Source organism: Rhagoletis pomonella, unplaced genomic scaffold (assembly GCF_013731165.1).
Source record: "Rhagoletis pomonella isolate Grant_MI unplaced genomic scaffold, Rhpom_1.0 Rhpom_scaffold_02457, whole genome shotgun sequence".
Classification (NCBI taxonomy): domain Eukaryota; kingdom Metazoa; phylum Arthropoda; class Insecta; order Diptera; family Tephritidae; genus Rhagoletis; species Rhagoletis pomonella.
In genome coordinates this window covers 16,544-29,815 of record NW_023461011.1, presented here as the reverse complement: position 1 = coordinate 29,815, position 13,272 = coordinate 16,544, and the positions used below count along the sequence as shown (strand labels likewise).

Below are 13,272 nucleotides of genomic sequence, written 5' to 3'. Positions count from 1 at the left end.
TAATTTAAAATGAGTTTGATAAACAACCTATAAGGTTGATTGAAATGGCAATTAAGGCAAAAATTATGATTTCTCGCAATGCAAGGCAGTGAAATCATAGCAGAATTATTTTCTAACCCCCTTTTATCAGGGCCGTGTATGCAACTGAAATCTTTCAAAGTCATTTATGTGGCCGTAGTCTACCAAAAAGTGAACTTAAAAAGTGAGTGTGAAATTTTGAAGTATAAGAACTCACGTTACTGTGATTTTACGTATTGGCATCCATGCTAGCTTTGGAGAAGCAGAAAAACTAACTGACCATTTTCACTTTTTAGCAATTAGGTTTATTTAATTAAGAATTTTATATGCATTTGTAGTCCCTACATTGCGCCTTAGCTTTCTTTTTTTTTCTTTAAAATTTGATTACACTATTAATGTTTGCTTATTTCCGTTTTATTTTTTCAACAAAAAAATCCAATCAGCTAAGTAAGTTGCTCTAACAAGTAGTGGCCGGTCACTCAAGAAATTCCGCCAGGGTAAATTGATTGTATTTTAATGTTTATAGAAGCCTATCAAATTGAGGAAACTAAGAAAAATGTTTGCCAAAATCTTTTGAAATGTAAACTCCCCTTCATTACTTGTTAAGCGAACTATAAGAGCCAGTTTTTTTCACGTTCCCACGACAGTCGGGTCTGCGTAACCGGAACGACCCAGATTTATATTTGGCCAAGGAGTGTCACTCCAGCAACACTCCCCAAAAACTCATTGGGGAACTTGTATGTTGCTACAACAACAACAGCCAACACAAATCGATAGAGTGAAATATTTTTTGCAATCCAAAGAACAATGTTGTTGTAATTGGTATTGACGTTGGTGTCATTTGGCTCAGTAACTTAACTTTGTTGAGCACCTCTGCGCTAAAAGACCAAAAAAAAACATGTGCATTGCTGTCCTCGGATATGCCGGAACCTTCACACCCTTCATGAACATCAGAAAACTTTTCTTCAACCGATTACTGCATTTTAAATTAGTTGTTTGGGAGCTAAATGTTTACCTTCACTGCATACTATATTTTTCGCAAATTTTTTTAGAAAATTACTGTTAATTCTACAACAAAAAGCCCCAAAAATCGGAGCTACAAACCTTATGTGCAAAACTTTAGAAAATTCCGAAAACTTTCATTTAAAATATTGCACTTTTTAACTACACTCTTGAAAAAATTTGATATGAAGTTTTGAGCACACATTCGCTTCCTCAGAATTGCACTTTATTGTACTAAAATAAAATGGGCTAAAAACTGCAGCATACCCAACTTCTCTCTAAAGAGTGTATTAAAAAGTGCAATATTTAAATAAAAATTTGCATAATTTTCTTTAGTTTTGCACAAGGTGTGGATGTGTGATTTTTAATGTAGAATTTAGCCATATTTTTATAAAAAATTTGCAAAAAAATTAAATATTTAAAAAATAGGTGCCCGTACTGCAAAAAACTCTCCGTACATAAAAAGTACCTAAAACTCTATGGATTGACTGGAGCGGTAAATGCTTTTACTTACGATAGATACGTAACCGATCTATATTTAAACCGATAACACAATTTAATGGTTTTAGCTATCTACATAAAGGAGTTAAAATTGGGAGGCATTTAAAAAATGCCTTGTGGAAATGAATTTAATGACTATTTTTTTAACGTAAGGACACGAATATTTTTTAATGCCCAACATTGTCATTACAATTATTGCCATTTAATGCCAAGTGAAAATGAGGCATTATAAAAAAAAAATCTCATATATATCCAATCAGTTTATGGGAGCTATACATAAGGTATAGTTGTCCGATTTTTCCGGTTTCGAAAAATGATGAATACGTTATAAAAATACAACTATCAAATTTCAGTTGGGTATCTCAAAAACTGAGGGATAAAGATTGCGTTCAAACGTTGAAAACGTTCTGATAATTTTGGTCAACATTTGCATGGGCATATCTTTTTTTTCTTGTACTTACAAACATCAGACCAAAGTTAAAATACATGTTTATGAAAGGTATAAAAATAGCCCCCCTCACCCCTCTCCCCCCCTGTTGGAAACGGCATTGTACTCTGCGATTCGAAATTACCGAAACAAAATTTCAAACACTTTAGTCAGTGGTGAATACATTTCCTCCTCCTCTACTCAACAATTATCTATTATTTTTTAATAAAATTTTTAATACAAGTCCCATAAGTACCTTATAAGAATAAAAAAATTTAAATTTCTATATATCTGTTTTAATATTATTTTATGTTATTTTAACATTATTTTACAACTTAATAATAACTAAAGTTAATTAATAGTTATCTAAACGCTAACTTCGAAACTGTTTTTCTTTAAAATATAAAAATCTATTTATTTTCAGTTTTTAACTTGCCATATCCGCGGTTTCCCCATCTTTTGAGTCATATTCACCAGCTTTTTGAAATGCGGCACTTTAAGTTCCGACTAACTCACCATTGCATGCAGGTGTGTTGTACAAGTTAAAATCTGCAAAGATTTTTTTCATACTTATTTTCCATCTAATTAGTCAACTATTACTATAATGTGAAAGTTTTTAAAATATACGTACATATGTAGTATGTAATAAAAAATAAAAAATACTTCCTAGTTAAGCAAGTACGTGTGCGTGAACGCACCTCTCCTCCATATAATAACGAAATCCCGACATTTTGGCCAAATCTAGAGGCCGGATCTCTTTTTAAATGCGGCCGAAATCAAGGCCAAAGCTAAAGTATTTAAATTTGCCACACATTATTGATGATTTGCAGTCGAAATAACATATTTTTTATTTTTGTGTTTGGAAAATACTGTACTTTTTTCTCAGAGAACCGACCCGCGTTAACGAAACCGAGCTTACGGTCAATTACTGAAATATATTTAATTACAAATTCCAATCCTTTAATTTTTTAAACGCAATAGAAAACTAATCTAAATATTTATCAGATCTTAAAAAATCACTGGTATACCGTTGGCTGCGCGATTATTTAATTTGTGCTCTGTACTTTTATTCCAAAGTGCTGTTTTTGGAATTAGGTTTAAGCGCACTTACCTACCACCTCTACATATATCATAAATCTATATTATATGTATGTACGTATATCGCCGTTGAAAGTGCAAAACCGCGTTTTAAGATAATGCCAAACCTCGTATTTGAGGTTGCCCTAATTTCAACAGGGTTCTCTCTTTTATATCTAATTATCTTTCTTTTTATATCAAAATCCATATTTTGGTCTGAATAGATAACGCTTGATGCCAGGAGTTTGCGATAAGCAAATCTAAAATTTGGCATTTACGAGGTTTCGCAGAACCACGATACACGCTTTTGCACTTCCAAACGACGATGTGTATAAGATTTTACTCACTCTAGAAATTCCAATCGTCTGCAATAATTGTACAATTAATGCTCTCCTAAAGCCACTCCTATTCCGCGGGTTTACCCTCCGCCGATTGTTGCATAAGATCTTCTAGAGGAAAGAAATCTCCACCACTACTGCTGCCGGCATCACCGCCTCTGGCCGCAGCTACATTGCCTTCACCATTGCCACCAGTCGCCGCGTCACCGCTTGCCGCTGAAGATGCGCTGGTTGTTGCAGCGGCTGCACCATCTGCCGCTACCTCTGACGTTCCCTCCTCCTCGGTGGTAGTCGCTGCTGCAGCCGCATCTTTTTCGAGCACAGCTTGATCTTCTTCTCCGCCAGATGCTTCCAACATTTGTTGTTGTACTCTAACGATCGGTTGCCCATCGGCAGTGTACGATACCGAAACAGGTATCCGCGTGCCGTCTTCACCAATAACATGTGCACCTTCGCCTAGTTCACCATCGTGTCCTTGTTGTATTACCAATTGTCCGTCGGCGTTCAGAAGTGAAGCATCGATCAGTTGCGTCTCATTGTTCTCACCCTGCACCAAAACCATCTGACCATTAGCATCCGTCATCATTTGTAAGGTTTCACCATCAAGCCCGTCGCCAGATTGCAATAGGCCGGCGCTTTGTAGAAGCTGCTGGATTTGCTCGGGATCTTGTACCAGTATTTGGTTGCCATCAGCATCGGTAATAATGTGATTATCCAGTTGCAATAGCTGACCATTTTCATTAAGTATGAACTTTATTTGACCGCCCTCCACTTGCGCTTGCATGGCCTCGTCTAATTCCATTGAAACTTGTTGATGATGGTCGCCTTCTCCTTCACCGCCAGCAGCGGTATTGTCCGATTGGGCATCGCCATTAGCATCTGAAGCGCTCGCGGCAGCAGCATTTGCCCCCTTTCCTGAGGCTGATTCAGCTCCCTCCGCTTTAGAAGATTGTTCAGCCTTTTCCTGTTTTGCTCCAGCAGTTCTCGCATTTTCGTCGTTTGAGTCACTGCCTTTTTTTGCTTCCGACGAGGGGGATTTATCTTCCTGCGCTGATTGTGATTGCATATGCTCCTGCGTATCGTTATCATCATCTAAACTTGGCATGCTAACAGGGGCAGACACTTTCCTATCAGCACCTATACTACCACCACTGACTTGCTTTTCTTTTCCACTGTTTCCTTCAGATTTGCCAACTGCCGTTGGGGTTAAGCCTTCGTCAGGTTGGTCCAATACTGGCATATCTATGCTCACGGATACGGGCGCAGTGCTTGTCGGTATAGATTTGGAGCTCTGCAACGGAGTAACCAAGAGTTTATGAGTAAATCCGAGGATGCAATACTTATATTACGATATCGTCACCATAAATACAAAAGACGATATTTGAAAAAATATCAAATAAGTAGAGCATTTTGCATTGATGATGACGATATACGACTTTAAATGGAGAAAAATACAGTGCGTCAGGGCCACACTACGTAAGTGAAACTTCTCTTGATTTGGTGTACGCACGGAATTAATTTTCTGATATGAAGACAATGGGAGCTGAGAATATCTTATTGGCTTGAAATATATATACATATATACTTACAAAATTTAGCGCATTTTATTTGATACAAAACAAATTATTAAACTCATTGCATATTCCATAAATGATTATAAATTTATAGTAGGTGAAATAGGAAATATAAAAATTTAGACATATGTACCTACTATATTAATATAGCGGAGGAATAATAAAGAGAGATGATGCCCTTTCCTTGCATCACATGTGCCACAATTTTCGTAAAGATTTATGAATTCTGCACTGCCGCTGCTATCGAAGTTTCACTTCAAAATGTAAGATAACCTAATAAACTATTTTACAAAATACTCACATCTCTTGCCTCTTGTGTAGTTCCAGTTTCTGGCTGTGGAATAGTAATATTAAATGTAATACCACCCGTGCCTTGTTGTGATGTGATAACCAAACTGTCTCTACTGCTTTGTCCAGTCGCAGATGTGGTATTTGTAGTTGTTGCGGTATTGGCAGCTGATGTTGTTAACGTATCGCCAGCGCTATCATTTTTATCGGAATGCATTTTCTCAAAAATGCTTTCAATGTCAGCTTCCACGCCGCTACCGCCACCTTGGTGCGATGACAGATCACCACTGTCGCCGCCATCAGCTTTGTTGTCGTCACTAAGTAATGCAGCAGCACTTGGATGTAGCATACTACCACCCGAACCCGATGACGATGAAGTGGTAATTGTAGTACCACTGCTTCCACCACTACCAACGCCTTCCTTGTCCTGACGATGCGCTTCCATATGTTGATTATAATAATTTTCTTGTATGAATGTAAGAGAACAGATGTGGCATGAAAAGAAACGTATGTTGTTGGCTGCGGTAGGCAACACATCTGTGTTAGCAGCACTGCTTACAACGGTATTTACTGTATTGTCACTTAATGCCTCGTCGATGGTTTCTTGCAATAACTTCTGTGTAGTCAAAATATTTTGCGACGTCGCTTGCTGTTGTTTTGTTGTTATCTGTTTGACTATTGGCGCAGATTGTGTAACGATTTGTTGATGTTGTACAACTGTAGCGGTTGTGGTCGGCTGCTGCTGCTGCTGCTGTTGCTGGGACTGCTGATGCACTTCGAAATGCTTAACTAGCAATTCGCGTTTTGGGAAGGACATGGAGCAGGTGCCGCATTTGAAGTAGTTGGGCTGATGCTGTTTGGCATGGACAGTAGCAGCTTCACGCGTCTCAAAGCGTTGAGCGCATAGCCGACATTTAAATGGTTTGGGCTTTACACCAGACAAATGCTTTCTGAAGTGCTCATCAAAGAGCGCTTTGTCTGTGGATTTGAATTGACAATGGTTACATGTATAAAGTGGTGTGGTGGCGCCTGTTGTACTCGCCGCCTCTGCTGCCGACTGCTGTGTTAATGGAAGTGTCGTCGTACTTGTTACTACAACATTTGTGCTGTGATTCGCTTCCATATGCTTTCGCAAAGCTGGCTCATTTACAAAATTTATATGACAAACTGCACAGGTATTATCCATAGTGGTATTGTGTTCCCGCACCATATGCTGTTTCATGCTACCAAAGTTCGGGAAGATTTTCTTACAATTCTTGCACTGGAAATTTTGTGATTTGCATGTTTCATAATGTGTATTAAATAATCGCATATCAGATGTCTTATAATCGCATGAAATACACTTGTATATTCTGGTTGTCTTGCGTTGAAACGTTTGGGTGCCACCCACTGATGCATTCGGACTTACATTTTGTGTAGATATTTTCATTTGCTGCACAGCGCTAACAACTTTATGTGCAAAAAGAAAAAAATAAATATAACAGTGTGTAAGGGAACAAAAGTTTTAAAGAAATCTTATGAAAATTGTTATTTTCAATTGTATGCAACTAAAAAAATGACGTGTGGAAAGAGACAAAGACGACTATTTCAATGAACGTGAAGGTATTTTTTAATGGTCAACATTGTCATGTAATGCCTAGTGGAAACTCAGCAATATATAAAAAAATGGGGTGCTGACAGATTACTGGAAAATTGCATTGGTTTTTCGCAATTTACTCGAAATTTTGAGAGTGTACGAGTCAAACGGACTTCACACTCGGATTTAGCGGTTCGATGTACATGTCGGTAGGCGGTCTGGTTAAATGTACGGATCACTTTTTTCATGTGCCGGTGTAATTAAAAAAAAAATAAAATAAAATAAAAAATTCAACACAGAAGTTAACTTAAGGCCTTTGCAGCCATTGCTCTTGTAACATAAAATTTTAATTTTAATTATAAGTTACAGATACTTATCATTATTTTCCTCCCCTTTGTGTGACAATATCAAGGCGCACGCCACAATTCGGAGGAGAAGCTCGGCCAAATACTAACATATTTGTAAGTGCCAATCTATTATTATTTTATTGTTTTAAATTGTAGTAGAATGAAGTGCAAAAGTTTTAAGTTGTTAAAAAATCGCGTTGTGTTTTGTTAATTTTTTTACGCATTCTCTTTCATGCAAAGTATGTTCGACAATTTTTTTGCTTCGACTAATGCACATTCAGAATACAAATTATTAAAAATCAACGCGATTTTTTAGGAACTTGAAACTTGCACTTTATTCGACTAAAATTTAACTGCATACTCAAACATTTTTTTTTTAATCTGATTAACAAGTATTAACAAGTTGAAAATTTAAATGCAATTTTGCAGAATTTTTATAATTTTTGCGAAAAGTTTGAAATATGAATTTATATGGTTTTTGTTGGATAATGAGCTATAATTTAATAAAAAAATAGATATTAAATAAAAAAAAAGAAAAGGCATAATTTGAAAAAAATGTTGTGTGCCTATTTATTTTTCCACCACTGTACGTTTATAAGTGAAACCATTTAATTTTTAAATAAGTACATACAGTGACGAGCAAAACTGTAACATGGTGTAACACTTTTTATTTCAGCCACCGCTATATTTTCAAGTTGTAACGACTTTCATCCTTCTGTTGTATATTCTTGTTGGTGCACCCCACTTCCTTTCTCATAACGATTTGAATTCAATACAACAATAAAAAAACCAGCATACAAAAATGTAAATTAGGGCAAATGTTACAGTTTTGTACTGACTCTCAGTTTTGCATTTTACAGTTATCTTTTATTTCCTTAAGAAAATTTACAGCAATGTCATCGCCGCCAGGAATGCGTAATACCACGTTTCCACGCATCGTAATTCGCACTCTCATTCGTAATTCGCTCTCCCATTCGTCATTCGCCATCCAAATACACTTCGAATTACGTAATTCGCTATACAAAATTTTGAGAGGGAATTACCTCATTTGTAGGTAATTCAGATCGAATTGCCATGCGAATGACGAACGAATCGGTGCCTTCTTTAATATTTATCGGAATATATTAGTATTATAATACATATATACATATATATTAATATTAAAATCTTTGATGAATAAAATTTTTGCTGCCTCTTCGATATTTTCAGTACACAAAGATAATAATAAATAGCAAAGAACAAGAACATGAAGTAGAGCTGCCCAACGAGTTCCTAATATGTGTTGTGGAAACAGGGTAATTCACGAATTACTTAGAGAGGGAATTACGAAGCGTGGAAACATCGTATAACACCGTCAGCAAAAAAATATCAAAAATCAACGTAATTGTTTAGCAAATTCAAACTTACACCTTATTATACCTAGATTTAATGGCATATAAAACTGCGCATCAAAAAATTTTCTAACCTATATCTGTGTTAAAAACTTTACAATTTTGATGAAACTTTCTTGAGTTATCCTAATTTTTGCAAAAAATTTTAAATTTAGACTTCCATGATTGCGGTTAGGTACAGTTGTGGAAAAAAATGAGGACACGACATTTCTACAAATTTTGCCTATTTTTCTTTGGTTTATTCAATATTTATTATTTTTTATAAAATTATAGCTCATTATCTAACAAAATCCATATATATTCATATTTCAAACTTTGTGCACAAATTATAAAAATTCTGCCAACTTGCATCTAAATTTTCACCTTTTTACCAGATTTTTTTTTTAAGTTTTTGAGTACGCAGTTTTCTACCCCATTAAATTTGAATAGAATGAAGTGTAAATTTTAAGGAGCTAAAAAATCGCGTTGATTTTTGCAATTTTTTTTTTAGCGCATTTTCTTCCATACAAAGTATGTTCGACCACCATTTTTTTTCTTTTTTTGTACGGACTAAAGTGGGTAATACATTCAGAATAAAAATTATCAAAAATCGACGCGATTTCTTAGGAAATTCAAACTTGTATTTTATTCTACTTAAATTTAATGGGCTATAAAACTGCATACTCAAAAAAAAATTCTGAAAAATCTGTTTGAAAAGTTGAAAATTTAGATGCAAGTGTGCAGAATTTTCGTAATTTTTGCACAAAATTGTAAATATTAATTTATATGGTTTTTGTTACGATAATGAGCTATACTTTTATAAAAAAATAATAAATAATAAATAAACAAAAGAAAAATAGGCAAAATTTGTTGAAATGTCGTGTCCCTATTTATTTTTCCACCACTGTATATAAACATTCATAAAAAATTAATTGATTTTAAATAAAAAAGTCAAAACTAGTCAAAATAATGCGTTTCTATTATTTTGGCCATAGATGTATGCATACCCTTTTTTAGGGAGCGAATTATCGATTAAATACACTTTTAGTTAATCATAATCCCGATTAGGTAGCTGTTGGCCACACGAACAACGCCTCATACTCAGATTTACTAGATCAATTCGTGTTCTTGAGAAAAAAAGATTTCATGATACAAAAATCTGAGTACAGTGGCCAGCAAAATTTTTTTCTCCAAATTTTGAAAATCTAACGTTTTTTTGCCTGTTTTTGTTAAAAATATCATACAAAGCTAATATTGGCCAAAAAACGATGATTTTTCGAAATTTGGAGAAAAAAAATTGGCCGGGTACTCAACTTTTTGGATCATGAAATTATATTTCTCGAGAATACGAATGGATCCAGTAAAACTGAGTATGAGTCATTGTTCGTGTGGCCAACAGCTATCAAACGTGATATATGCATACACTAGGTTTATTAAGTTGTGTTTTTGTTCCAATTTTTGTAATACAATTGAGGTATTCAGAACGGTGTCGTAGTGTCGTATTGTTGCATGTCGTAAGCTTTAAACGCCTAAAATATATATTAAGGGGGTTAGCAAAGTACCATCAAGTGTTAAAAAATGGTGATTGTCGTTTAAAGTTCTCTAAACATTTATTTAAGCTTTTACATACAACAATACGACAATTACGACGCCGTTGTGAATCCCTCAAATGTATGTAATTAAAATATAATGCTAAACGAGTACCTTACCATGTTGCTCACTGAAATGAAAAAATAAGCCGACTTCCAAAACGTATCAATGTTTGGATACTGTTATACTGCGGTATTCAAAGTGTTTGTAAATGCAGAGTTGCGACACATTGCAACCATATACATTGCATATTTTAAATATTCAATATAGCAGTGAACAATTTTCCTGGGTTTTCCATTTTTAAAACACCAATGGTAAGCAATAACAAACGAAGCATTAACTTTGTTTCTGATGCGCTGATTGCTCTAACGATGCGTTTCGATAACTTTTCAGATGCGTTTTGGAAAAGTATACATTAACAATATTTTGTAGTTCGGCGTTATGGAACATTATACTTTATACGCAGCAATTGACGTTTTGGAAGTCAGCCTTACTTACTTTAATCACAAAGGCCCCACCCAACAATTTTTTTATTTTAAGTACAGAATCAAAAAATATTATAAAACTAGTAATTTTTAGCAAAAAAAAAAACCGACTTCAACTCCCATATAAAAAAAATAAATATATATATATATATCTCATGATCCGCTGATCGAATCTTAACCAGATTAGTATGGGACCACCTCTGAGACACTACCTTTCCGATGCAAAAAGAATTATCGAAATCGGTTGACGTGGTCCAAAGTTATGCGGTAACATACATAAAAAAAATAAAAATAAAAAAATATTCCGACGAACTGATAACCTCCTCCTTTTTTAGAAGTCGGTTAAAAAGAGTATCAAACACAGGTAGAGCTTTTTAAAAAGTGGCATGTATCTTCTTTGTTTTTGTATATTTTAATGCATCCTAAAATCGGCGAAAAACGCTATTCTAAAAAAGTGTTGGTTGGGGCTTAAGGTAACGATATGTATTATGTAAAATTTTTTATTATTATTATTTTTTATTAAGTAATTAATCAGGTTTCGACTAAATAGCTAGTTCAATTAATTGATTTATCGCACATCTCTACTCAATTTTAATTTGCTTCCACCTATGATCACCTTATTTAATTGCCGTCTTACGTATGGCGACTGGTGTCTAGTTGTTGGTATATATATTACGCAAATACCTCGCATAATTACTAATTTCTATTGTTTTTTGTGTCTAAATCCCGTTGAACCAATCACATGCTAAGTAGCTAAAAGGGAATTTTACCCGAGCTGAGCGTTCTTTTGTCGTTCGCTTCCAAAAAAACGCTGCTAATAATAGATTGGCGCTTACACATAGTAAGTGTTTGGCCGAGCTTCTCCTCCCACTTGTGGCGTGCGCCTTGATGTTGTCACACAAGGCGGAGGGACCTACAGTTTTACGCCGACTCCGAACGGCGAATGTATTTTTATGAGAAGCTGTTTTTCTTGGCAGAAATACACCCGGAGGCTTGTCATTGCCTGCCAAGGGATGACCGCTGTTAAAAAATAACCTTTTTCTATATTTTGCGATGAAATTTTGAATTACTCAACTTGTAATATATTTAATTGATTGTAACAGTTCGTTCAGGCAGGTAGTGATTTACTTTCGACTGAATTTCAAACCCCTTTGAACTTGATTTGTAGAACCTGCCTGATTAACATACATATAGGCACACGCCACCATCTTCAAAAGAGGCACAACTCAAAAACCATTTTCAAAAATATAATTGCCTGTGGATCGCACAGATTCAACGCAATTAATACAAAAATAGGTATAACAGTAGCTTTCTGGTAAGAGAATATAATCAGGAAAAAAAAAACATATTCACATTAATTGGAGATAAATTGTGGAAATAGATATCCAGTTAAATTTTTTTCGAGTTGTGCCTATTTGGAAGATGGTGTGTGATATATCAAAACGAGCAATCATCGATTTAAAATTGGTACTTCGTCAAAGCATTACTTACATACCGAGGCAAATATGTTGCATTGTGATACATACCTGGAGGTGACTGCTTTCCCACACTTGAATCACTAGACACAGTCTGTAGAACTTTGCGCACTCGACCCAAATCACTAGTTGTATCTTCGGCAGTGCGTGTGACGGTACCGCTATTCAGTTTCTGCATTTTTTATAGGAGGCGACGGCGCACTACCTCCGCCACTGTCATCATTCAGGCCATATTTCTTATGCAGCAGATTCATTAAGTTGGTTCTAACGCGCTCAACATCATTCTCCAGTCGATCCAAATAATTAAGCAGGTTTGTACAACGTGCGCACACAACATCGTCTACGCTTACAATGACCATAAAAGCATCACCCACAAGCTGGCCAATTTTGTTCGGAAACTTGGTGGCAGTATGCGAAGTCTGTGTTTCGGTGAGCAAATTTTGCTGTTGACTTGCACCCAGTGCATCGTCGCATACATAGCATCGATTTGAGCTATTAACATGTGTCTGTTGCAGATTATGTGTGTTACTGGACGTCACAATACCGGAACCAACTTTCTGTTTTAATATGCGGGGCTGGCTGAGACCGGTAACGGTCACAGCACCGCTCGTATGCAAGTTATGAATTTTGCGCACCGCGTTATTCATCTGATTATTCATGGCTCGCTTAATTTTAGCAGTGAAGATCAGCCACTACGCACTGCTTAGAACACAGCAATGCAGGTATATTCTAAGTCACCAAATCCACAATCGTAATAAATTATTTGCTTTACTGCCACCGGCTAATCTGGAAAAAATTATGTACACACATAAATGAGTAAAATAGCAAAAAATATAAAATAAAATGTTATTACATGTGTATGTATATATTAATGTGGCCGTTCCGCAAAAATCCTTTAACAAGACCCAAAAGTCTATACTTTGGTTACCCATTCACCAGACGGTTTTCGTTCGATTTAACCCTAGTATATGCTTCGTTAAGTTTTTAACGACGAAATGACACATGCTCCAAAACCCGAATTTTGCCTCAGGTCACCATGCCGATTAGTAAAAGGGACAAATATATGATAACATGAAGGATAGAAAAGTATCACAAAGCTTGGCATCCGGCGGCGGCATTTTTTTTTTATCATTTATTTTATCAATTACATACATACATACATACATATGTACTTATAATGTGAAAAAAAACTTGAAGTCAATTT

At 35.5% G+C, this 13,272-nt stretch overlaps 1 protein-coding gene across 1 annotated transcript; it reads right to left on the bottom strand.

The window, feature by feature from the left end:
- Nucleotides 1–2,484: 2,484 nt before the first annotated feature.
- LOC118753432 lies at nt 2,485–13,155 on the bottom strand. The gene is given in 6 exon segments (XM_036488311.1): nt 2,485–2,497; nt 3,373–4,654; nt 5,239–6,674; nt 12,120–12,249; nt 12,251–12,854; nt 12,922–13,155. Coding segments are annotated over 4 exon segments (3,267 nt in total). The 5' UTR covers nt 12,728–12,854; nt 12,922–13,155; the 3' UTR covers nt 2,485–2,497; nt 3,373–3,430.
- Between the last annotated feature and the right edge of the window lie 117 nt (nt 13,156–13,272).